The sequence below is a fragment of the Dissoconium aciculare genome (assembly GCF_010015565.1).
Source record: "Dissoconium aciculare CBS 342.82 unplaced genomic scaffold K489scaffold_8, whole genome shotgun sequence".
In the NCBI taxonomy this organism is placed as follows: Eukaryota; Fungi; Ascomycota; class Dothideomycetes; order Mycosphaerellales; family Dissoconiaceae; genus Dissoconium; species Dissoconium aciculare.
Window position 1 is genome coordinate 76,570 of NW_022984958.1, and position 23,107 is coordinate 99,676.

General features: G+C 52.1%; 10 protein-coding genes and 1 non-coding gene across 11 annotated transcripts; 5 read left to right on the forward strand and 6 right to left on the reverse strand.

Annotated features, from left to right (window-relative positions):
• Positions 1–121: 121 nt before the first annotated feature.
• K489DRAFT_303725 (uncharacterized protein) lies at positions 122–2,640 on the forward strand (the record flags this gene model as incomplete). The annotated part of the gene is made up of 2 exons (XM_033600485.1): positions 122–1,455; positions 1,512–2,640. Coding segments are annotated over 2 exons (2,463 nt in total), but the record flags the coding sequence as incomplete, so codon positions are not given.
• Positions 2,641–3,033: 393 nt separating this feature from the next.
• On the reverse strand, positions 3,034–3,907 carry K489DRAFT_246893 (uncharacterized protein). Its single transcript, XM_033599922.1, has one exon. It carries the CDS (start codon positions 3,585–3,587, stop codon positions 3,102–3,104), a length of 486 nt encoding a protein of 161 aa, XP_033458404.1. The 5' UTR covers positions 3,588–3,907; the 3' UTR covers positions 3,034–3,101.
• On the forward strand, positions 3,625–5,984 carry K489DRAFT_381361 (MFS general substrate transporter). The gene is made up of 5 exons (XM_033605100.1): positions 3,625–4,248; positions 4,304–4,464; positions 4,535–4,931; positions 4,988–5,352; positions 5,415–5,984. Exons 1-5 carry the CDS (start codon positions 3,857–3,859, stop codon positions 5,891–5,893), a joined length of 1,794 nt encoding a protein of 597 aa, XP_033458405.1. The 5' UTR covers positions 3,625–3,856; the 3' UTR covers positions 5,894–5,984.
• On the reverse strand, positions 5,948–9,331 carry K489DRAFT_381363 (MCM-domain-containing protein). The gene is made up of 3 exons (XM_033605101.1): positions 8,961–9,331; positions 6,438–8,907; positions 5,948–6,368 (listed from the first exon to the last, which is right to left on the reverse strand). Exons 1-3 carry the CDS (start codon positions 9,242–9,244, stop codon positions 6,246–6,248), a joined length of 2,877 nt encoding a protein of 958 aa, XP_033458406.1. The 5' UTR covers positions 9,245–9,331; the 3' UTR covers positions 5,948–6,245.
• Positions 9,332–9,623: 292 nt separating this feature from the next.
• Positions 9,624–10,418, forward strand: K489DRAFT_389359 (IDI1, isopentenyl diphosphate:dimethylallyl diphosphate isomerase; the record flags this gene model as incomplete). The annotated part of the gene is made up of 1 exon (XM_033606497.1): positions 9,624–10,418. The coding sequence occupies one exon, from the start codon at positions 9,624–9,626 to the stop codon at positions 10,416–10,418; it is 795 nt and encodes a 264-aa protein (XP_033458407.1).
• A 401-nt stretch (positions 10,419–10,819) lies between these two features.
• On the forward strand, positions 10,820–11,749 carry K489DRAFT_371401 (uncharacterized protein; the record flags this gene model as incomplete). The annotated part of the gene is made up of 1 exon (XM_033603239.1): positions 10,820–11,749. The coding sequence occupies one exon, from the start codon at positions 10,820–10,822 to the stop codon at positions 11,747–11,749; it is 930 nt and encodes a 309-aa protein (XP_033458408.1).
• Positions 11,750–11,896: 147 nt separating this feature from the next.
• K489DRAFT_246955 (uncharacterized protein) lies at positions 11,897–13,045 on the reverse strand. The gene is made up of 3 exons (XM_033599923.1): positions 12,965–13,045; positions 12,203–12,706; positions 11,897–12,136 (listed from the first exon to the last, which is right to left on the reverse strand). Exons 2-3 carry the CDS (start codon positions 12,683–12,685, stop codon positions 12,044–12,046), a joined length of 576 nt encoding a protein of 191 aa, XP_033458409.1. The 5' UTR covers positions 12,686–12,706; positions 12,965–13,045; the 3' UTR covers positions 11,897–12,043.
• Positions 13,046–18,104: 5,059 nt separating this feature from the next.
• On the reverse strand, positions 18,105–18,197 carry K489DRAFT_t39. The gene has a single exon. It is a non-coding gene; the product is annotated as a tRNA-Gln (tRNA).
• A 396-nt stretch (positions 18,198–18,593) lies between these two features.
• On the forward strand, positions 18,594–19,490 carry K489DRAFT_432360 (NAD(P)-binding protein; the record flags this gene model as incomplete). The annotated part of the gene is made up of 2 exons (XM_033608480.1): positions 18,594–19,379; positions 19,458–19,490. The coding sequence occupies 2 exons, from the start codon at positions 18,594–18,596 to the stop codon at positions 19,488–19,490; spliced, it is 819 nt and encodes a 272-aa protein (XP_033458410.1).
• Positions 19,464–20,720, reverse strand: K489DRAFT_395132 (NAD(P)-binding protein; the record flags this gene model as incomplete). The annotated part of the gene is made up of 2 exons (XM_033606829.1): positions 19,464–20,493; positions 20,566–20,720. The coding sequence occupies 2 exons, from the start codon at positions 20,718–20,720 to the stop codon at positions 19,650–19,652; spliced, it is 999 nt and encodes a 332-aa protein (XP_033458411.1). The 3' UTR covers positions 19,464–19,649.
• Positions 20,721–21,216: 496 nt separating this feature from the next.
• K489DRAFT_321333 (acetyl-CoA synthetase-like protein) lies at positions 21,217–22,581 on the reverse strand (the record flags this gene model as incomplete). The annotated part of the gene is made up of 1 exon (XM_033601540.1): positions 21,217–22,581. The coding sequence occupies one exon, from the start codon at positions 22,579–22,581 to the stop codon at positions 21,217–21,219; it is 1,365 nt and encodes a 454-aa protein (XP_033458412.1).
• Between the last annotated feature and the right edge of the window lie 526 nt (positions 22,582–23,107).

A 23,107-nucleotide genomic window follows, 5' to 3' on the forward strand; every position in this document is an offset into this window, starting at 1 on the left:
TGTGATCACTGCCGATCAACTGCTCGCATTTGACACTCAACATCCTCACACGACTCAATGGTCCATTGCTAGACCCTGCATAGGTGATGGATCAATCAGCAAGGGTTATTCGAAATATGAGATGATGCGTCGCACATCTTCCACCTCTGCTCCTCGGACCTCTCGACAACCTAGCCATGCCGGTTCCATACCTTCACGTGCCGGCCTGGACAGGCGCATATCTACACTTTCTGGCAATGCCGTAGAGACCGGATCAATAAACCAATTCCTCGAGGAAGACCAAGCTGTCGTCGACGAAATCGAAGAGATCAAACGGTACGAAGATTTCACGACCATCGACTGGGTGCAGGATGCGGCGCGGGAACAGCAACGCCGAAAGGCGCGACGACAAGAACGCGCAGGACATTTCGAAAGAGGGGGCCGATTGGGCTGGCGACGAAAGATCTCCGAGGCGTATGACGCCGGGCAGGGTTGGATCGTGGTCAGTCTGATTGGAGCGACGATCGGTCTCAATGCGGCATGTTTGAACATCGTCACGGAATGGCTATCAGACATCAAAAGAGGTCACTGTTCTACAGCATTCTATCTGAACGAAAATTTCTGCTGTTGGGGCGCAGAAAGCGGTTGCGCGGAATGGCACACATGGAGTCGATTTGCGGCATTGAACTATCTCTTCTACATCATTTTCGCGACGATATTTGCATTCACGTCAGCACGGCTGGTGAAATCTTTTGCGCCGTATGCAGCTGGATCTGGAATCAGCGAAATCAAATGCATCATTGCGGGATTCGTCATGAAAGGTTTCCTTGGACTCGGCACATTAATCATCAAATCAATTGGTCTGCCGCTCGCCATCGCGAGTGGACTGAGCGTGGGCAAGGAAGGCCCGAGTGTGCACTATGCTGTCTGTACTGGAAATGTCATCAGCCGCTTATTCGACAAATACCGGCGAAACGCGAACAAGACTCGGGAGATCTTATCAGCCTGTGCGGCGGCAGGCGTGGCTGTCGCATTTGGTAGTCCCATCGGAGGCGTGCTGTTCAGTCTGGAGGAGATGAGCAACTATTTCCCTCTTAAGACCATGTGGCGATCATATTTCTGCGCCCTGGTTGCGACTGCAGTCATGGCTGCCATGAACCCTTTTCGAACAGGACAATTGGTCATGTTCACGGTGCGGTACGACCGAAGCTGGCACTTTTTCGAGGTGCCTTTCTACATCATCATCGGAATTTTTGGTGGACTGTACGGGGCTTTTGTCATGAAGTGGAACCTTCGTGCTCAAGCCTTTCGGAAACGATATCTATCCAAGTATGCTATCCTGGAAGCGACATTGTTGGCTCTAGGTACAGCCGTTGTCTGCTATCCCAATAGCTTCTTGCGGATCGACATGACGGAGAGCATGGAGGTATTGTTTGTCGAATGTGAGGGCGACCATGATTTCAATGGCATCTGCGAGTATGTTGTCCCGCCAATGATGTGCATCAAAGACCCAATCACTGACAATTTCACAGCGCTAGCAATCGCTGGATTACAGTCCTCAGCCTCTTATGCGCCACTACCCTGCGGATATTCCTCGTCATCATTTCTTACGGCTGTAAAGTTCCGGCGGGTATCTTCGTCCCTTCAATGGCGATTGGAGCTTCATTCGGCCGTATGGTCGGCATCATCGTTGAAGCGCTCCACGAAAGCTTCCCGAATTCTGCATTCTTCTCGGCATGCGAGCCGAATGTCCCTTGTATCACGCCGGGCACCTACGCCTTCCTCGGTGCCGGCGCAGCACTAAGTGGTATCATGCATTTGACTGTATCCGTGGTGGTCATAATGTTTGAACTCACTGGCGCTCTTACTTACATCTTGCCGACTATGATTGTTGTCGGTATCACCAAGGCCGTTTCGGAGCGGTTTGGTCGGGGTGGAATTGCTGACCGCATGATCTGGTTCAATGGCTTTCCTTTCCTCGACAATAAGGAAGAGCACACTTTTGGCGTTCCGGTCTCACACACCATGACTACCAACCCGACCGTGCTCCTCGCGACTGGTCTCACGATCAACGATGTCGAACGCATCCTTACAGACACCACATTCCAAGGATTTCCCATCATCGAAGACGCCGAAACACGCACTCTCATCGGCTACATCGGACGGACCGAGCTCCGCTACGCCGTCGATCGCGCCAAGCGAGACCAGCAGGCATCTCGCACAGCACGATGCTTCTTCGCACCTCCGTCCGAAGATGCTCCTCGGTCCGCCACCACTCCATCGGCGACCATGCCCGCCGTCAGCTTCGACGACATCGCCGAGACGGCCGGCGCCATGTCCGTGGAATTTTCCAAATTCATCGACCCCACACCCATCTCCGTACACCCCCGCATCCCACTCGAGACGGTCATGGAATTATTCAAGAAACTCGGACCGCGCGTCATCCTGGTCGAACATCGCGGTCGACTCATGGGCCTAGTGACGGTCAAGGACTGCCTGAAATTCCAATTCAAGGCCGACGCGACCCATGAGAACCCTGGCGATGACCCCGTCGTGCAGGAGCGGGAGGAGAGGTTGTGGTCGGTCTTCCATCTCGTCGGTTCGTGGGTGAGAGAAAAAGTCGCCAAGGTCAGCGGCGGAAGGCTGCAACTCGGTGAAGAACAGGTTCAGCCTCTGCCGCAGAGCCCATCGCAAACGCGGAGTCCCGATCCGCAACCTGGACCTGTGCGAGCGCGGCGCCGGTCGGAAGTAGAGCTAGATGGAAGATCTGATGTGCTATGATGAAATGTATGTATTATTTCAAATCTAAGATGAGTTTTGCATTGTCATGTCATCACCATGATGCGGCGTAAAGCACACATGCGCACGATGCGAATGTGGCAGCATGGTCCCATCTCTCGATCATGTTTCCCAACGTCGGGTTGTTCAATGCCGAATGCAGGATTCAACTGTGTCCCATACCACTGAAGCAGCTATCAATCTGGTAACAGTGAGATACGCTTCTGCTGCTGATCATTATGATGAAGGACCGTGAAAAAACAAGGCCTGGAACCGGCTGACAGAGAATGGGTGACAGATCGGGGAAAAGAGCCGAAAGGGCAAAACCCCACAGCTGATCTCGTTTAACTTCGGTACCTGACGCGTCCCCGCGACCAACGAAGCGAAGGATATCGTGCACGTCCTTTCCGTCGCCCATGTGTCAGGCAACGTCCGTCCTCTGGCCTTGCACGATCGCACGCGCATATCGCAACGAGAGTTCGCAACAGACAGAGTAGAAGCGCTGCGGGCTGGGACGTCCGACACGGCGTCTTCGCCATCGTCGATCGCACAAGTCGTCGAATGGAAAGACCAACAGACAAGGCACGCGAGACGCAAAAAGAGGAAACCCTGGAAGTCGTCCCCCGTCTGCCTGCAAATAAGACGGAATTAACCGTAAGTCCACCACTGAAAGGCGCAACCTCTTCGCCGAGGTGCATGAAATCCTCGCCTAAATTGATGGAAACTGGGAAAAAGCAAAGCCCCATTTCCCGCCTGGCTGCCCGCGGCCAAGCAATACTCCGACCAGGGCACGGCGTGGTGTTGTTGGCTTGCTGCGGCGGGATGATCATGTATCTTTCCGATCACTCCACTCCACCACGCCTGGGTCACGCGGCACAGCAGCAACCGCACGTCTACATTTTCTTGCTGAATTCAAAAAGACTTGGGATGTCACTCCCACGTTGCCAGCACCTGCGTCGCTCCATGGACGTCCGCGATCGTCTCGACCCTGCCGCGTTCTCGAGATGACTTTGTTCGGAACTCGAGCTTCCCGTCGGCGTTCGTGTGATGTCCAGCAGAAAACCGCGCCTGCACTTCCCCATAACGCACCACGCCAACCATGGCGACCAGTCCCGGTGATGAGGTCGAAGTCCAGAAGCCGCCGCTACAAGCCTCCGCAGCAGAGAAAGATCGCGCTCCGACAACACCAGAGGGACAGCCATCGGGTTGGCGATTGAACCTGGTTCTCGCCGCGACCTTTGTCGGCCTCTGCCTCAGCTTACTAGACACGACCATCGTGGCTGTATCGTTACCGACCATTGCGGAGCACTTCGATGAATTCGATCGCTCGACATGGATCATCAACGCCTACCTCATCACCTACATGGCCTTTTCGATCGTGATCGCTCGAATGAGTGATATTTTCAGCTGTCGATCGGTGCAGGCTGTTTCGTTCATCATCTTCATTGCCTTTTCCTTGGGCTGTGCGCTCAGCACATCCATGACGCAGCTGTGAGACTCCTCGACGATTTGAAAACCATGGAACGGTGTTGACAGGCCATCGTAGGATCGTTTTCCGAGCGCTGCAAGGCATGGGCGGCAGTGGATTGTACTCAATGACCATGGTGATTGTCCCATCTTTGACGCCGCCCCAGAAGCGAAGTATGATCGGTGCCTATATCGCACTCTGTGTGACGACCTCGGGTGTATTGGGACCCATTCTTGGAGGTGAGTGCAGGACGGCGGCGCTCCCCTCGGTCGCGTCCTATACATCCTCAAGTTGCTCATTCTTTCGCAGGTGCGATCACGAATCATCAAACCAGCAGTACATGGCCATGGATTTTCTGGATCAATCTTCCTGTGGCGGGAGTCGCGCTCGCAGTATTCCTTCTGGCCTGGCCTACTGGCCAGTCTCGAAAAGCGCTTTCTTTCGCTGCTCTCCTCAGTATTGACTTTCTCGGCTGCCTTCTCCTCCTGGCAGCATCTACCCTGCTTGTGTTCGCTCTCCTCGAAGCAGGGACATATCAATTTGAATGGAACAGTCCGGCTATCATCGCGTGCCTCGTTCTCTCCGCCGCGTCATTGGTAGCCTTCATCCTCTGGCAGATCTGGATCGCATCGCACCCGGCTTTCAAGATCAAAGTCGTCTTTCCGGTAAACACAATCACCCAGCGCGTGGTCGCTGCAGGAATGATGTGAGTCGCGCATACGTCCCGATGGCCGCTTCGTTGCTGACGAGAAACTTCACCAGTGCAACCTTCCTCTCCGGATTCGTATACTACGTCGCCATCGTCAATCTGCCCGAAAGATTCCAAATCGTCAGTCAAGACACGCCGATAATCGCCGGCATCAGACTTCTCCCCATGCTGGTCTTCTCCGGCATTGGTGCCATCATCGGCGGAGCTGCCAGCGCTCGACGCAACAATACTTCGTACACCCTCATCGCGGCGTCGGCATTTCAACTCCTCGGCTACGGTCTGATGACGACTCTGGGCCTCGCCACGGAGGTCCCCGCGAAACAATACGGCTTCCAGATATTCCTCGGTCTCGGTTTCGGCATGACCATGTCTTCCGCGACGCAGATGATGCATCTCCAGGTCGCACTCCAATGGCTAGGTATGTGCCACCAGACCGACCCATGCTCTCCCGACATCTAACATCTGATCCTCAATCAACAGCCGTAACCCAAGGCGCCCTCGCCCAACTCCGCTCGCTCGGAGGAAGCATCGGCCTCGCGATCGCAGTGATAATCTTCAACTCGCGCACGCGGGCCTCGGCCGCTCTGACCGCCAGCCTGACGCCCGCGCAGATCTCCTCACTATACAAATCGCCCATCATCGTCGAGACCTTCCTCCCGCAACAGCAGGTCCTCGTCGCGGAGGTCTTCGCCCGCGCCTTCACCGAACAGATGAGGGTCGCTGCGTACGTCTCTGCCGTGTGCCTCGTCGTCAGCCTGATGACGTGGGAGCGGGTGCCGCCGGAGATGCCGAGGGTCCCTCGCCCTCCGATGACGACGACGACGACGGCTCGATTGGGGCATGCGATGCCTCCCGCTGCAGAGCCGGGTGGTCTCGTCGGGGAGCAGAGAGATGGCATGAAGAAAGATGGCCCCGGGACTGGACTGGAGTCGAAAGATGACCGTCAAGAGAGGGATTAGAGCGATTCGACGGGACCGGCGTAGATGAAGATGCCTACATTTATTAAAATTCTTACGCTGTATGATATTGACGCAAATGAGCTTTGATGATGATATACATAACGCCATCGAGGGGCGACACACTTCTCTTGTTCGTCGAAATGTGGTAGGTTTTTCTTCGTGAGATTCATGCTTTGAACAAATGAGTAAGTCTTCGTCATCGACACATTGTTATCATTTTTACATAGATCCGGGCATCACGACAGCTTCGCGATCTCAACATCAAGCTGCAGCGACTCGTAACGCCATGACAAGAACACAGGAAAACGCCCTCAGCACTACCGTTGCTGAATCATGACATGATGGGTATCTTTCAAACCTCCTCCACTGCACAATTGGGATGCACGACGTAGAGGATCCGGTCGCTCTCGGGCTCTGCACTCCGACCCTGCTCATTCGAAAGTCCTTCACCCCGGATCTGCATGAGGACGTTTTCCTGTGGGTAGGTTATGATTAGCATATTGACCGAGGCGTAGCATTGAATCGACAAGGGGGAAAAACTCACCTTGACCATCCGCTTGAGGACCTTCCGCGCCAGTGCACGCTGCGTTTGGACATCTTCTTGGCTCGTCAATTCATCTTCTCGCTGTTCGAGGTACCAGACCAAAAGTTCCTCCTGCTCCACACCGTCCTCTGCTGACGCCTGATCGTCGTTCACGCGGCGGAGCAGGAGATTGTGAATTTTGATGTAGTCATCGTACGTGATTTGCGTGCGTGGTTTGGATTGTTGCACGGCAGGCGCAGCTGAAGCCGATCGTTGAGCCCCAGCGGCGTTCTCCTCGTCGTCGTCAGCGGGCTCGTCGTCCTCTTGACCATCGTCAGCATTTATTTCCACCTCGTCGGCAGCTTCTTCATCTTCAAACTCGACGTCGTCCTTCTCAACACTGATGATACTTTGACTGAGGAGCTTGAATGCCTCCTCGACGAATGCGATCGTGACTTTGTCAGCACAGTTGGCCTTGGCAATGGCTTCGCTGAGACGGATGAGGGACTCTAACTGACGAACAGTGATCCGGTAAGAGTTTCTGCCGATACCACCTTGCGCGTCGTCAGAACGAAGTTGCTTGTATTTCTGCACAAGGTAAGCCTTTGCGTCTTCTAAAAATGTGGGTTGGTAAAGGCGAGCGAATCGGATGTATCGCTGCAGTTGCTCTGTGCTAAACTCTGGCTCAATGGCATCGTCTTTCAGTCGGTGAACGTTGACAATGTGCTCGGCGAGATGACGGTCGATGTTCTCGTCGCATTCGTCGAGTACGACGAAGAACAAATCAAAACGAGACATGATGGGCGCGCTCATATTGATATTTGCTCGTAGTGTCGTCTTGCGGTTATACCTCCCACCGACAGGGTTAGCTGCAGCAAGAATACTCGTCCGCGCATTCAAAGTTGCCTGGATACCAGCTTTTGCAATGGAAATGGTTTGCTGTTCCATAGCTTCGTGAATCGCGACTTGGTCGGCAATGTCCATCTTGTCGAATTCGTCAATGGCGCAGATGCCGTTATCTGCCAGCATCAAAGCTCCTGCTTCGATTGTGAATTCGCCAGTCTCCTCGTCTTTGACGACAGCCGCAGTCAGACCAGCCGCTGATGATGCCTTGCCGGATGTGTACACAGCTCGGGGCAGAAATGAGCAGATGTACTTCAAGAATTGAGACTTGCTGGTACTGGGGTCGCCCACAATGCAAATGTTGATATCTCCACGCAATGCCATTCCTTCTGGGGTTGTCTTGCTGACGCCTCCCATCAATTGCAGCAGAAGCCCCTTCTTCACCACGCCGTGTCCGTACACCATTGGTGCTAGCGAATCGACTAACCGCATGAAGATATTCGGCATGTGCACCATAGCCCGCAGCTCTTCAACTTCAGCTGCTGTGAGCGTGTCGAGATATTCTTGCTGCGCTTGATGACCCGTATTTTCCATAACGTCCATGTTCTGTCCCAACGAGCTCAAAATGTTGCCAGCTTGTCCCTTGAGATGCTGACTAGACTTTTGGCCCTGAGTAGTTGCATCCGGTGTGACCATGTTGGCGAGGAATGCCATTCGATAAGTGAGGTCACGTACTCCAAGCGCACTCAACCCACCAACACCGCTCCCACCCGCATCGGCTCCACGAGGTGCTTGAGTGTCCCGAAAGGCCTGCACGCGTGTACCGGGCACACGAAACTGGCTGACGTCTGGTACCACGATAAGAGTGCCAGTGAAGACGCACTTCTCACCGGCCTTTGCACGATCCACCATCTCCCCACGCAGAATGACATCCATGGTTCGAGGCATACTTCCTGTTGGGATTTCCGAACTGTTTTCTTGCACTCGGACCTTCTGCCAGTCGATGAATGTGCTCTGCCGGATGTCGAGTCGCCAACCCTGTCGATTACCACATGTAATATTCGGACACTGCGTAGGCTCCGAGTATTTGAAGATCTGCTCAACATCTGAAACAATACTATTGCACACTTCGCAGGTGAAGGTTGCAAGATGTAATTCAGGTCGGACTTCCGACGTGCGCGTCACGGTACCAGAAATTGACACGAGCTTTCCAATCTGCTCAGTGCGCAGCTGACGAACACGGGAGACTAGTGGTAGGTTGTAGAACGCCAGTGTGAACAGCTTATCGGTTTGCTGATTAGGATTCTTGTCATTTATGTTTTCCTCGTCATCAAGACTTTGCTCGACAAAGGAAGGATCTGATCTTGCGGTGGTTGAACCAGGCTGCTTGTGAGCCCGGTAGTACGCAGGTTCGTATTTCTGAATGAGTGTGTTCAATGCGCGAGTCAAATAAGGATGAAACCGATAAAAGTCGTCTTTAATAGCGTTGGCCAGAATTCCTCGTTCATCATCCATCAGGTGGACGAAATCCACGTACAGCGTGGAGAGTTTGAATTGAGCCAAACCGTGAATTTGTGCCAGGTAGTAATTTCTAGTGGTCGCTGCGCTGGATGCTGGCGCATTCGAAGATGACGGCTCCTCAACGAAGCTACTTTTGATCAGACAAGCTGTTCGACGCGCGCGTCTCTAGAAACAACGTACTGTTCGAGAAAGTATTCAAATTGAAGACCCAATGTCTCTGCCGTTGTGTCCACCACTCTCTGCACATCTTGTGTTCCCGTAGCTTGTCTCCGCGCCCCGGCCCGCCCTACGACTTCATCATCCGGGAATCCGTCGATGTCGCTGTTCATGCCCGGTGTGCTCACGGAGGGCGGTGCTCGTGGCCGTGATGAGGAGCGAACCCTCCGCTGACGTGGAGTGGCATCGCTATTCAAGCCTCTTGAAGGAATGTCGGAGTGGATGTTCTCATCGAGGAGTGAAGTCATGGTTTCTGTCGGATATGCTAATCGTTTGCGCGGACGGTGCAATGTCGATGCTGCATGCTCCGTCCTCACCAAGAGTCCGTCGTCCGCATAGTGGGGCACAAGTTCGAAAGTCGCGAATTATCCACGCAAGTCGCGTCCGCACGCGTCGTCCGGGAGGAGTTCTTGGCACGGATTTAAGCGCCGATAACGATAGTGGTCGGGTGGGCGGATTCAGGGTTCGGCTGTGGGGGGCATTATTATTATCGAACCACAACGACAGGAGGAGGATTCGGCACCATTGGCAAAATCCGCAGATACAGCATATACTTAAACTGTTTTGCGCTGCATACGCAACCTGCATACACAACACTCGAAGCTCAAGCATCGCATTAGCTATACCATGAGTACCACCACCACTGCGACGCAGACTCAATCTGCGTACACCGAGGACATCCTCCGCCTTTTCCCCGAGATCAACACACAACTCGCAACGCAGTCCCGATCAGCGACACAGGACAACGACCTCGCCGGTTACGATGAGGAGCAGATCAGGTTGATGGACGAAGTGTGCATCGTCCTTGATGAAGACGACAACCCCATTGGAAGCGCCAGCAAAAAAGTCTGTCATCTCATGGAAAACATCAACAAAGGCCTTCTTCATCGAGCATTCTCCTGCTTCCTCTTCGACTCACAGAACCGGCTATTGCTGCAACAAAGGGCAACGGAGAAGATCACGTTCCCTGATCTCTGGACAAACACATGCTGTTCTCATCCTCTGGGAGTTCCCAGCGAGACTGGAGCTACATTGGAGGCCGCTGTCGCAGGCGTTAAGCGTGCGGCAGTGCGCAAACTTGATCACGAGCTTGGAATCAACGCCGCACAGGTTCCCATCGAGAAGTTCGACTACCTGACCCGCATTCACTACATGGCGCCGAGCGACGGAAAGTGGGGCGAACACGAGATTGACTACATTGTCTTTATCAAAGCCGACGTAGATCTGAACATTAACCCGAACGAGGTTCGCGACTCCAAATATGTGTCGGCAGATGAGTTGAAGGCAATGTTCGAGGACGATCAGTACAAATTCACTCCATGGTTCAAGCTTATCTGTCAAAGTATGCTGTTCGAGTGGTGGGCGCATCTCAACGATGGTCTGGAGAAGTACATGGGCGAGACAGAGATTCGTCGCATGTAAACAAAGCGAATGGCATGGAGGATTTTACACATCTGTAGTTGAGCATCAATGAAACTATCATACGTGCATAAACAAGACCGTTGTACATGCATACTGTATGAGCTTTTGTGAAGAGAAATGGCTGCTCTTCGACATCCACTAATAAAATGCATCCTTTTGACCGGCTAGACGAGTCGGCGAGAGGCCCTCAGCTGTGAACAAGAACGCGCACCTTCCAACGAAGGGTTCCTGCGTCTTTTCTTTGCTTCGGGATCGCGCTTTCTCAGTCTGCTCTTAATCTATCATTTCATCATGCTCATGCTGCTCTCTCTTCCGGCAAAACGCATCTTCCAAGCCCAATAATTACATCGTGATTCGGTCACTGCCCATGCAAAGATAATAATTTTGCACTTGACAAGCAAATGAGGAACTCCGAGAGGACATCGCATCGAGTTCGCTGGCGCAAGTCTCGCAAGTCTCGATCACATCTGCGGAACAGATCTCATGGCGAAGGCAGCGAAAATCCAATTTCATTGTGCAGAGCTGATCAGAATCAGGTCCCAACACTACCTTGGCCGCACAAGGGGATCGATTGGGCGACTATGTGTGGCCATGCTCATCGATATTTTCGTCCAGGAGCGGAGAGAGAATCGTCTAGATCAGCTGCTCGCAATGAATTCGTTGCCTCGCACAGAGAGATTCGCAATGCGACAGGGGCTCCAAAAATTCACACTAAGAGCAAAGTGCACCCGGCTCGATGTTCGAAGTCTTCGACCTTGCCGGTGGCCCTCTTGAAACATTCCCGGTTTGGAAATACGACCAAGAAACCACTGTTCGAGCGAAGTGATCAGAGAAGTCAAATTGGTGATGGTTTCGCGACACACGAGCGTTGTCGGCAACGTGCGGACGATTCCAAATCTCGCATCTCGCGTCGGCCACGACCTCCGAGAATCCCAAAGCGTTCGCAAATCCAGGCCCTATCATTGGCTGAATATTGTCGAAGCGAATTTGGAATTATTGGCATCGGAGCTTCGGCTCCAACTGCGATGGACGACAGCAGTCACCGCGGTCTTCACAGATCGCCCAAGATTCCCGGTCGCCATCAATATTTGAGCCAGTCATCACCAAGTCTCGATCTGGCTTCCCATTCAGATGGAGTGCGTCCAAAATCCGCCCACATTGAGCGTGCGCTTCCCGCCCTCGCAAATCCGAGGTATGACATGGATTCATTTCGGGCACATTTATCCCCGAATGTGCAGGTGCCCAATAGCGATACCGGCTATTTCAAGGAAGATCTTGTTCATACAAACTGTGGCATACAATTCTTGAGGTCCGAAGCTGTACTGTCATAGACGTTCCAGGCACTATGGAGTGCGTGAATGAATGCCTGAGCAATTCATCGACAAACAATTGTCCCAAGACAAGCGAAATTTATACCGCTCAGACGGCGTCATCTTAGGTATGCAATGATTCGCTTGATGGCAGCCGTGTTCACAGCCAGTGATGAGACCTGTGATTCAACAAGGATGCTGGACTTGACGCGCCTTGGAAATTTCCATTCTTGGACCAGACGAAGCCTCGATTCGCAATCTCATGTTGATGGGCGCACTTCAGACGACATGATACAAAGTTTCATTTTGCCGCTCTCAATGCCGTATGCGCATGTAATGATCTGCGTTGGGAAGATAAGCTCTGACTGAAGGTCCCCACGTCCAACTCTCCAGCCTCGAAATCTCAGCCTGCAGTTGTGTTAAAACCGTGTAGTCATGTTCGTCCAGTGTCTACTGGTAGTGGGATCAACTTACTTTGAATTCGGCGCTCAAATCGTACTGACCAGTCCGAGGGTCATGACTAAATGTATTCTTGTTCCGATCCCACACAACCTCTATAGTCTTGCAAGCTTCCGTGAGCCAAGACAAATCGGGATTTGGTTTCCTACAGAGGTATTCTCGCTGGTGCACTGGAGGCGCGAAATCAACGACGTGCGCATGCATCACAAAGTATTGCCAGGGACTGGGCCGATAAAATGCCGGTATCGCATCGTATGAAGCTTTGGAGGGATCGAGTGACCATCTTATGAGTGCCCAAAAGGCTGCCATCAACGCATATTGCGTATCAGAAGGCTGTTTTTCGTCAGGTTTGACGCTCTTGATCAGTCGTGCAACATGTTGCGAGAGCCTTGGGGCATTCTGATATGCATCTCGATTGTTCAAGGCTGCTAGACACGCGTGGAGTCCGCAGTAATCTTCTGCTAAACGCCACTCGCTATACTCGTGATAGATCTCCATTATCTTTATGCCGAAAGGGTCCTTGTTTTGGGGGTCGTTCATCAGTCGCATGGCCCAGATTGGAGCAGAGAGGTTTCTTTTCTGCAGCTCCTGCAATTCTTTCGGATGATTGTTTGCGTCAACGGCGCTTGACAAATCTAGGTTACCAAAGTGGTGATTCCAGCTCGTCGAGAAGATGATGTGATCAAAGTCGTGGCAAGCATGGTGTTTATATCCCACGAACCCACGAGCGTCTGAATCAATTTGATGGCGTGCCCAATATGAACGATCAAAACTTACCGTGAGCCATGATGGAAAAATCGTCTTCAGATCCGTTCACATCATCGATGGCACCAGAATCTGCCTCTATCGCTTTGGAAATCGCCTCATGACTCATGTCTTGGTTCTGTTGGTTCTGGAATTCCTGCTCATGGTCGAATTTTGAATGCATTACTCGAAGAACGCCAAACTCCCGACCATCAGATGACAGCGCCATTTTGTCGGCCAGATCTCGCCATGACGAGTTCACTCGAAGACTTGCAAGTAGAAACGAACTGTGTTCATCGTCACTGCGCACTAGAGCGTCCAGCATTCGGACTGCAGCTTCTCCGTGCTGGATTGAATTGTCTGTTCGGCGGTCTGCGATTGTCCACGCAGGGGTATCATCTGAATTTGCAAACGAAGGCGATGCTTCGTAGTGAAAATCGCTCTCAGACCTCACATTCTCTTGCCACGACCTAACCACTGAGATTTGTGGGATTGAGTCTGAACGCTCGGCTAGACGCGACTGAATGGTCTGGCCGGAGCTGACTCCGGACGAATCATCTTCCGCCAAGTGTTCCAATCCTCGAGCGTCTTCAGCAGATGGAAAAATTCTCTACCCATCATTTTCGAGGTTAACAAAGCGTAAGAAGTCATAGTGATGGTCGTAGGAGAACGTACAGCTTGATGGGCTTCGTCAGGAGAAGCCTGGAGCTGTTTTCTCAATCTGTCAATTTCAAGCCGTAACTCAAGATTTTCCCGCCTCAAGGCTCCGCTTCTGGTTTCGTATGTATATTTCGTGTCATATTCGCAAGTTCGAGCTGCTCGGAGGCATGTCGTGCAGGCAGGTCTGTTTGTGTCACATCTACTAATTCATCAGCCCTCTACACGAGCGTCTCGTCAACCAGACTCATCCAAGACCTAATGGACTACCAGGAGAGCATAATGACCATACCGGAGCTTGCGTGATCGGCAACTGTTGCAGGCCACACGAGCGACATGCTCGCGAATCCTGCCACTGCTACTGCTATCCATGCTGCCCTCTATTATGAGCCCCGTGTGGTTGTTCTGAAAGATGCTCAAACTAGGATAGTGATGTCGGGGAAGTAATTCATGCTGGTGCGGCATCGAGAAAAGAACAAAGTATCCATCTCTTGCACACTCAGCTTACTTTCTTCCCCGCGAATGTCGGGCGGGAAAAATGAGCGCAGGATAGGCGTCGGTTGATACTTTGCCTCATTTTTACAACACTGTGAAGACTTCTGTGTAGCACACATTCTATCACTTGCCTTCATCTGTATGTCGGTGAAATTGAAGATCACCGATGATCTGGCCACGTTCAGGCGCTCATCGGATGCACCTCGCACCCCTCCTGAGATAGACGCGAGGATTGATCTTGATCCACTCTGAAGCCGGATATAAAAGCCGGTTCGGGCTGGCTTGCGTGGACCATGACAGAGGAATCTCGATCGGAGGCCCGAACGTGGTGACCCGTTGATGTGGAGCGTAATGCCATGTCTCCCGCGAATAGAATTGTTTGCCATCCATTCCTCAGACACCATGTTACAAACGAGTATGTATCTCAGTATCGGAAAATGTGTCCAGGCATCGGTGATGTCCTGCGGTGAAATGGCGGGAGCCCGATTGATCTAGCCAGCATCGAGATTGGAATGCAGCACTTGGCTTGAAATGAGCTGAAAAGGGTGAGAGTTGGCGAGAAGAACAATGTATGTTCCACCATTGAGTCTAGTCCTCTCACCCCTGCTTGGATACTAGATTTTTTGCAATCCCCTGCGCGTTGCCTCATCATCAATAATCAAGATTCCAAGCTATGACAGCGGATTCTAGTGTGCATAAGCGTGATGGATCAAGGCTGAATGGCATAGGATTTCAGCGTGGCGAATGCGTTTGTTTATATTAGGATTGAGGCTGCTCGTCGGGTACGTCTACTGAGAACATCTTCCTAGCAATTGCCACCGACTGCGTACGCTGCATGATACAAGCTCTAATTCCCCGAGACCGATACTTCCATGTCTTAAAAACGTGTACGTAACGGAGCAATACATAGGTGATTGATCTCCTGTGCTATGGCCGAGAGCGCGCACAGACTACCTGCATGTGATGAGCAACTGCATTTTCGCATTAGGCTCGGAACAAACGCCGGGCGCATAAATAAAACCAAGCTTTGGACCGCCTGAATTCACACTGAGGCCAGCAGCACTTGTCGCTACCGGGCCTCTCGTCTTTCCATCGCCGATGTATGGTCTTTTCAATCGTTCTAGATCTGGTTGTTGGTCACGATAGAGGCACACGGGGATTGCCGCAGTGGAGCCAACTGTGACGAAGGCTTATCTGAAGACTACTAGTCAAATGCAAAGTTGATGCTTTCAGCCGATTTGACTCAGCCGATGTGACTTTGCGGGCAGGGGAGTATCAGATATTGCTATCACGGTGCAGAGGCAGCAGAACCATGGCCCAGATACACGTTGTGTGCGATAGCGCCGGCGGGCTCAGGCTGTGCGATTGAGATAAAGTCCAGCATATGCATTCAGGTCGATGTCAGGTCAGTGTCAGGATTGTTTCCATCCTTCCGTCATTAAAACCCCCTCTTCCAGCCGGCGATCGATACATTCAATCACTTTAGCGAGGAAAGCTGTAAGCACTAATCTGCTCAAACTTAAATCCCGGGTGCTGTCACATTTGTCAGGATTCGTGTGCTCGCCCGACGGTAGATATCCGGCACCATGATCTACTATTTGTTCAAATAGGTAGGTAGCATCGGGGCCAACAACCAAGTCGCGTAATGTTTTCTAACTTCCTTTTCGCTACGTGCGTTTGTGTAACACTCGGATCATTGCCCAAGAGACAACAGAGGCATTCGTCAAACATCGATTTCTATCTCAGATTCACGTCAAATAGTTCGGGCACTGCCGCACCGGAAAGGCCGACGGGCGAAAAACGTAGATACGCATTCCTGTGCAGGGATTTCGTGTCAAATCTTTCGGAATCAAGTCGCCCGTCAGTCAAGGCTATTGAGAAGCACCCGATCTTTCCTTCTCAAGCTTAATAGTGGAAGTTAGTGTTGTCTCTGCTTTTACGGAGCATCATCTTGTGATTGCGCATTGCGCATCACTGAACATCAGCCAACATCATCAGAAGACTTACTCACTCGACAGCCATGCTCCACGGCGCCTGAACGTTGAGCCGAGGAGGCGGACGGTTTGCTCATATCTGGCATCGCAGCGTCTCTACATAGTGCCCGAGCTCATTTCGAGTCCCACCGTTGCATGGGTCAACCTGCGCTGGATCGCTCTTGAATTGGCCCTAGACCCATCGACGACTTATCCCATTTCTCCTATCTGATCAATACGCACATACGCAACAAGCGACCACCAGCGCCAAATCTGGTCAATGGCAAACTGCCTGCAAAGCTTTGCTGCTTATCACCCATCAGAAAGGTTTCTTCGTCCACTGCAGTTACTGGCGCTGAGGAAGCTGAGCAACGTCGAAATAAGGAAATTCGAGATCAGAATGAGCGAATCGTCGTTCAAGTCTCGCTTCGGTCACGGGAAATCCACGGCGTGATGTCGTTTGCCTAGCACATGTCACATCGCACCGAAATCGGCCTGTACTTACCAACACAGCGGAGATCGCGGCCCGGAATCCCGTTGGGATGCCGATGGCAGTATCAAGCTGCGTCTCCGCGTCTATTATGAGATCTCGGACAGCCGTGTAAGCAGTCAAGCGCAGTACGAACTGCAAGCGGCCGAGACAGCCGCCGAGGAAGACGCGCAGCAAAGACCGCATATGATACCGCGCGAAGCAGATCCGACGATTGATTGCGATATTACGAGAAAAAAGTCAACTCCTCTTGCATCGATGATTGACCGTTAGGTGCAATCGCTGGCGGGTAGTGCGATGACGCCGAACAGCTGTGGCATCGATTGCGCCTGTTTACCCGCCTCTGGTGTGCTACGAGAATTTACTCGCGTCATTCGACCTCTATAGACGGAGCAGTTCGCACGAGGCTGCCGATTCGCAGGCGGTAAATGTTTCAGAGACGCGAAGTACTATCAAGCTTACAACCACTTTTCATGAAAAAGCATTGAGCCACGGACACCAAAGCACTGAACTGCCACGTCAATCTTCCATATGGCCGAGCAGGGCTGAAGGGATACACGCTGGACTGATTGCCTAGCCATGCGACTCCTAAATACGTCTCGAAAATCAGCTTTCCTCCAGCAGCTCTCCTCCAATCCCGACTCTACGAAGTTATCTCACAATCAGCAGAACATGTGTGCTCGTTTGCAAGAATCAACTGACGATAGGGCTAGAGGTACCAATTACGAGGATGTCGACATGAGTCTGGGGGAGACGATGCTGACAAACCTAGCATTTACTGGATGTTGGAAATTGGCGATTAGAACGCCCAGGGTTCGCCACGTTCGTCGTGAGATCTTCTTAATCAGTTGCCCGCCAACCAGGTCGGCAATCCCCAATTATTTTGGATATGTCGTTTCCGAGGTGAACAACGCTGCACGTCACCCGTCGATCAAGAGAGGGCACCTTCTTCTCTCCGGCCGGCATCACCACTGGGCCTCGGTTGAGTCCTTGCGCTTGACATCACGCGAGGGCTGTATCATGTGAAAGATGAGCGACCGATGGCGGTGTTGCCCAAAGACTCGAATTTGAGTATGTGCTAAGTCAGCTCAGCCGTGTCTATGGTATCCACAGACTTTCTGTGACTCTCGAGGCTCTCGTAAGATTCGAGTTTTGTGCCACACCATGGCGCTCCGTCAATCCAGGCCAAGTTTTTTGGCCGGCAACACCTGTGCTTAGTAGTGGTAAGTATCCCTGCTGTGGCACACCCGTTCCGCAAGCCGTCTCGTCCATACGATCACAGTCGTCCAATATCGTGCAGACTTGTTAAAATTATAAAATATCCCATCGGATTAAAGACAAATAAACATATGAGCTTCTTCGTAGATGTCGTCCATAATATATGAGTTTGTTTGTTGATACTGCCTGTTGTCTGTATGATGATTCTTGTCACCGTCCACATCTGCGCACCAATCGATTGACACTATTCTGATGTTCTGCATGGTGATCAAAATTCCAAGGACACGGGAGAGCAAAAATTCAAAAATGACTAACCAGCGTGGACGCTAGCTGGGAAGACAGGTCTTACCCGGAATCGAACCGGGGTCGCCGGAATTCGCTGAGCCCAAAGGCTCGTCAGAATCCGAAGTGCTAACCCCTACACCATAAGACCAGATTGTCTCGTGTAATTCGTGCTGAACGGGCGAAATCCAATGATTATGATGGTGAATTCTCGGGCTCAGTCTTGCAACTTTCGATGACGTCGAATGAAAACGGCGACCGTCGAGGGGATGGCCTGGAGTCGAGGAGTCCAATGTCACAGATTCGCGTGAACTAAATAAACACTCTTGACTATGATCTGAACCTTCGTTCAAGCACCTATAGCTGCAGCTCCATCATAACCTACGTCGAGGCAGCCCCTCATCATCCCGTCTTCCACATGCACTTCCTCTCTCGCAGATTACCTCTCCCCCGCCTCCATCCCGCTCACATTACCTCTCGTCTGCACGCATCGCAACACACTAGATCATTTCTTGCGTCCCTGCCAAACGACTATATCAAACGCACCATGTCATCAGCGATAGCCAAACGCCTCGAAGGCAAAACAATCCTTATCACAGGCGCCTCGTCCGGAATCGGTCGCGCCACGGCCCTCGAATTCGCGCGCACATCTCCCAAGAAGCTTCGATTGATCCTTGCGGCCCGGCGCTCCGACGCACTCTCCGAGCTCCAATCCGCAATATCCGGAGAAGTCGGGTCCGGTGTGCAGGTGCTGCCTGTGACGCTGGATGTGAGCAATCCGCAATCGGTGAAAGACTTCATCCCGAACCTCCCCGAGGAATGGCGCGCGATCGACGTATTGGTGAACAACGCTGGACTCGTCCGCGGTGTTGATCGCGCACCGGAGATCAAAGAGGAGGATATGCATATCATGTTCGCGACCAACGTAACGGGATTGATCAACATGACTCAAAGCGTGCTCGCTGGGATGCTCGAGCGTGGACCCAATGGCGAGGGCAAGGGTGATATCATCAACATTGGATCAATCGCCGGACGAGATCCGTATCCCGGCGGAGGAATCTACTGCGCGACGAAAGCTGCAGTACGGAGTTTCACGGATTCACTGCGCAAGGAGCTCATCTCGAAGAGAATCCGCATCATGGAGATTGATCCTGGTCAGGTGGAGACGGAGTTCTCCGTTGTTCGGTTCTACGGTGACAAGGCCAAGGCAGATGCGGTGTATGCTGGATGCACGCCTCTAACTCCAGAGGACATTGCGGAGACAGTTGTCTTTGCGGCAGGCCGGCCGGAGAATGTTGTCGTAGCAGACATGCTCGTTTTCCCGAACCACCAGGTAAGACATCCATATTCCGCGCACGCCCGGAAAGAGTAGTATTGTGGAGGCACGAATCATATCTAACAATTCTCACAGGCTTCTGCGGGATCCATGCACAAGAAAACATAATTGGTGGGATGACTCGTTTTTATCTAGAGGCGTGAATATAGATGAATAAGTTTCAGAAAGAGCGTGCGTAGCGCACGGCGCTCTTCTTCTGGATGAAAAATAGTGAAACGCAACGTGCCACAGACTATCGACTCAGTGCGTTGAGACCACTAAGCCTCGTTACTTCGACGGGTCCAGTAGCAGTTTGCCAGTAGTCTTGCGTCCTTCCAAATCTTCTTGTGCGCGCTTCACCTCGCTCAGGGGGTATACTTCGTGGATGCGCACGTCGATTTTGCCATCCGCAACGAACGATAGTAATTCGTTTGTGTATTGCTCGAACTCCTCCCGAGTAGCAATGTATCCGAAAAGTGTGGGACGCATCAACCGCGCATTCTTCGCACTTAGTCGCGCAATAGTCACTGGCGGTACTGCACCGGATGCGTTGCCGAAAGAGATCAGACTTCCTTTTCTTGCGACGAGTTCCAAGCTGAGATCGAAAGTGTCCTTCCCGACTCCATCGAAAATGGCAATGCATCCTTCTCCATTCGTGAGCTCCAGGACCTTGCTCTTGACGTCCTCCTTGCTATAGTTGATCATATGCGTGGCGCCGGCTTTGGTGGCCAGGGCAATTTTCTCTTCCGTTGACGCAGTGCCAATGATCTTTGCACCAACAGCTTTGAGCAACTGCACGAGCCAGAGTCCTGTACCACCAGCGGCGGCATGTACTAGAACCCAATCGTCCTTCTTGACGGCGTGGGCTTCACGGATGAATGTCAGCGCTGTTAGGCCTTGTAGCAATGCGGCCGCCGCAACCTTAGTGCTGAGGGACGAAGGCAGCTTGATCGCTTTTGCAGCAGGTGTCACGGTGTACTCAGCGTAGCCACGCTCACCCATCCAGACCACTTGGTCGCCGATCTGGAGATTCTGGACGGCACCTGAGCCGAGTTTGACGACGGTACCGGCACCTTCGCGGCCAAGGATGTAAGGGAACCCGGGGGCCGGGTAGAGGCCGGAGCGGAAATATCTGTGAATCAAAAGGTTTAATACGGATTTCTTGATCATCAATGCGAAGACTGATGAGAAATTCGATGCTTACGTATCAATGAAGTTGACTCCGAGGAAATCATTCTTGATGAGAACCTCTCCTTCCTTAGGCTCTGACACCGCCACATCGGTTTTGTATTGAAGAACCTCGGTACCGCCAGTCTTTTCGATGACCACGGCCTTCATCGTGCTGGGTGTGGCCGCCATTGAGCCGTTTGTGATAGGTTGTGAAATGGTGATAGAGGTGTTGTATCTGGTTCAAAGACGCAGGAAATAGTTTGCCACGATCTTACGAACAGTGGAAGATGCTAAACAGATCGTCGCTTTGCTAAAGTCGCAGTCGAATATGGAACATATATAGCTTGGGGAGCATCTCTCATGCTTGAGGCATTGATGATTTATGATATGGTGACATGCGGACCGCACGGGTGGCACTATCGCCGGGATTAAGTCCGACCACCCCACCAACCCACATGACGTATATAGCCCTTCGTGTTTGGTGATCAATCATAATAACACGTCTTCCGCCATCGGAGTTCTTTTCAGCGAAAGGCAATCGCGAACGTCAGTCCGCTATTGCAGATTAAGATATGTTCAAGCACCTCTCGATCATACTAGACATGTGCAGAAACGGAAAGATCATGATTTCTTCCGAAAGTACATCATGCAAGAGTAGTAACAGCTCGAGCAGGAATCCGTACCTTTAGATTACGCGATATCCACCCCATTCTTCCGGAGTCAGCTCCTTCAGGAGTGCACGCAATGCCAAACGATTGGTCTTATGTGAGATTGTCAGCGGTCGCGTAGGAACCGGGAACCACCAACTCGGCACCATGTTTGATGCCAGATTGCCATCAGACAACAGTTGCTGCATCTTCTCCGCCACAACCCCTTTCGCAACGATAGATTTTTCCCAGGGGAGGATCTCCAAGTGGGCTTGGGACCCGACTGAGCCGTCCGGCCGAGCACAGATGAAGCTGACGATACGCTGCGCAGAAGCCTCGTACTCTGCCAGACAATCGGCGTTCGTCGGCCATTTCAAGCGGTCAATGTGGTAGTCAATCTCACCGAGCTCGACGCGCTCACCATGTAAGCTCGTCTGGCCATCTTGGCGACCCACGAAAGTTAAGGAGCCATCCGGAGCTTTTTTCGCCATATCGCCGGTCCGGTAGAATCTGGTGTCGCTGCTTGACCGCTTCGTCCAAGAGACGTCTTGTAGAAATGCTTTCGCCGTCTGTTCGGGCTGATTAATATATCGACTCGCCAGCGCTCGACTTTCCACGATGATCTCGCCGACTTCTCCATCGGCCAGAAGCTTATTCGCATCCTGAGAGTCGGCAATCCAAAGACGACATGCACCAGGGAGTGTGAATCCAACGTTCTGAGGCTCATGATGCGCCTCGATCGCAGGTGTGATTGATTGTAGGATTGTGCCTTCAGTACAGCCCCACATTTGACGGAACTGTGTTTCTGGAGTAGACGACCATGTCTGCACTGCTGTGCGATCCAGCACTTCGCCCATGACACTAAGCACGCGTACACTTGGGATAGAACCCAGGGCAATTGTCTTTAGCATTGTTGGCGAGAGGCTGATGTGCGTGATTCGAGCAGCAGTCAAGTTCTCCGCAACTTCACCGGGCTTCGGGAAGATCAAAAGCTCCCTTCTCATGGTGCATAGCGCTGCACCTGTGCCCCAACTCATGGCAAACTCCATCATCGCAACATCGAAGACGTATGGCGCAATCTGCGCAACGCGAGACGATGTCTGTACGTCGAGAGATGCTGCGAGAGCACGACTCATTGTGATTATAGCATCATGTGTCTGTACAATGCCCTTTGGCGTGCCAGTCGATCCCGACGTGAATGCGACATACGCATCATCCTTGGGCTTAGAACTGGCGGCACTCACGGTCTTGTCATCCTCTGTTACAGCCAAGGCCGCGCTCGACGAGGGATCCTGCAGATTAAAGGCAGCCAAGTCCACAACAGTGAAATTATCGCTCAGCCATTCCGGCTTGGACTTTGACTCTTCCACCACTACTGCACTGACCTTAGCTTCTCGAAACATGGCCATTTTTCGCGCTGGCGGATGATCCATATCAACCGGCACTACAGTCGATCCGAGAGCCATGATCGCCACCAATGTCATAATCGACTTAGCGGACAGAGGAAGGATGATTCCGACAAATGTTCCGTTTGATATTTGCTGTTCGGCCAGATAGTGAGAAAGTCGAACAATTTCATGCTGGAGTTGTGAATACGTCCAGGTACCCTCATACGTGTCCAGGGCAATGTTATCCGGTGTCAAACGAGCCTGTCGGGCCAATAAACCTGGCAGCGTCTCCGAAACGAGTTCCAGGCCGGAGCTGTCGACATCCTCCTCGACAGAAGCGAAACTACATGTTCTCTGGAAAACATATTCTGTCGGAGATGGACCTTGAGATGGCACTTGGTGAGGCATGCTGAATTCCAATGAATTCGAGATTGATATCGCAGTGTCTTTTTCTGTCGGGATGATGCATGCGACACTCAATCTGCTGGTTGTATTGCTCTTCTCACTCGTCGATAAACGAACGTGGAAAGATTGCAGACGA

Excerpts from the sequence above, each read along its gene's own strand:
- K489DRAFT_246893 (XM_033599922.1), bottom strand. The coding sequence starts at position 3,587 with ATGATCATCCCGCCGCAGCAAGCCAACAACACCACGCCGTGCCCTGGT.
- K489DRAFT_381361 (XM_033605100.1), top strand. The coding sequence starts at position 3,857 with ATGGCGACCAGTCCCGGTGATGAGGTCGAAGTCCAGAAGCCGCCGCTA. Across the intron at positions 4,249-4,303 it reads AGCACATCCATGACGCAGCT|GATCGTTTTCCGAGCGCTGC; the intron begins GTGAGACTCCTC and ends AGGCCATCGTAG. Across the intron at positions 4,465-4,534 it reads ATTGGGACCCATTCTTGGAG|GTGCGATCACGAATCATCAA; the intron begins GTGAGTGCAGGA and ends ATTCTTTCGCAG.
- K489DRAFT_381363 (XM_033605101.1), bottom strand. The coding sequence starts at position 9,244 with ATGACTTCACTCCTCGATGAGAACATCCACTCCGACATTCCTTCAAGA. Across the intron at positions 8,908-8,960 it reads TTTGAATACTTTCTCGAACA|CTTCGTTGAGGAGCCGTCAT; the intron begins GTACGTTGTTTC and ends GATCAAAAGTAG. Across the intron at positions 6,369-6,437 it reads TCCTCAAGCGGATGGTCAAG|GAAAACGTCCTCATGCAGAT; the intron begins GTGAGTTTTTCC and ends ACCTACCCACAG.
- K489DRAFT_246955 (XM_033599923.1), bottom strand. The coding sequence starts at position 12,685 with ATGGAGATCTATCACGAGTATAGCGAGTGGCGTTTAGCAGAAGATTAC. Across the intron at positions 12,137-12,202 it reads ATTTGAGCGCCGAATTCAAA|GCTGAGATTTCGAGGCTGGA; the intron begins GTAAGTTGATCC and ends ACACAACTGCAG.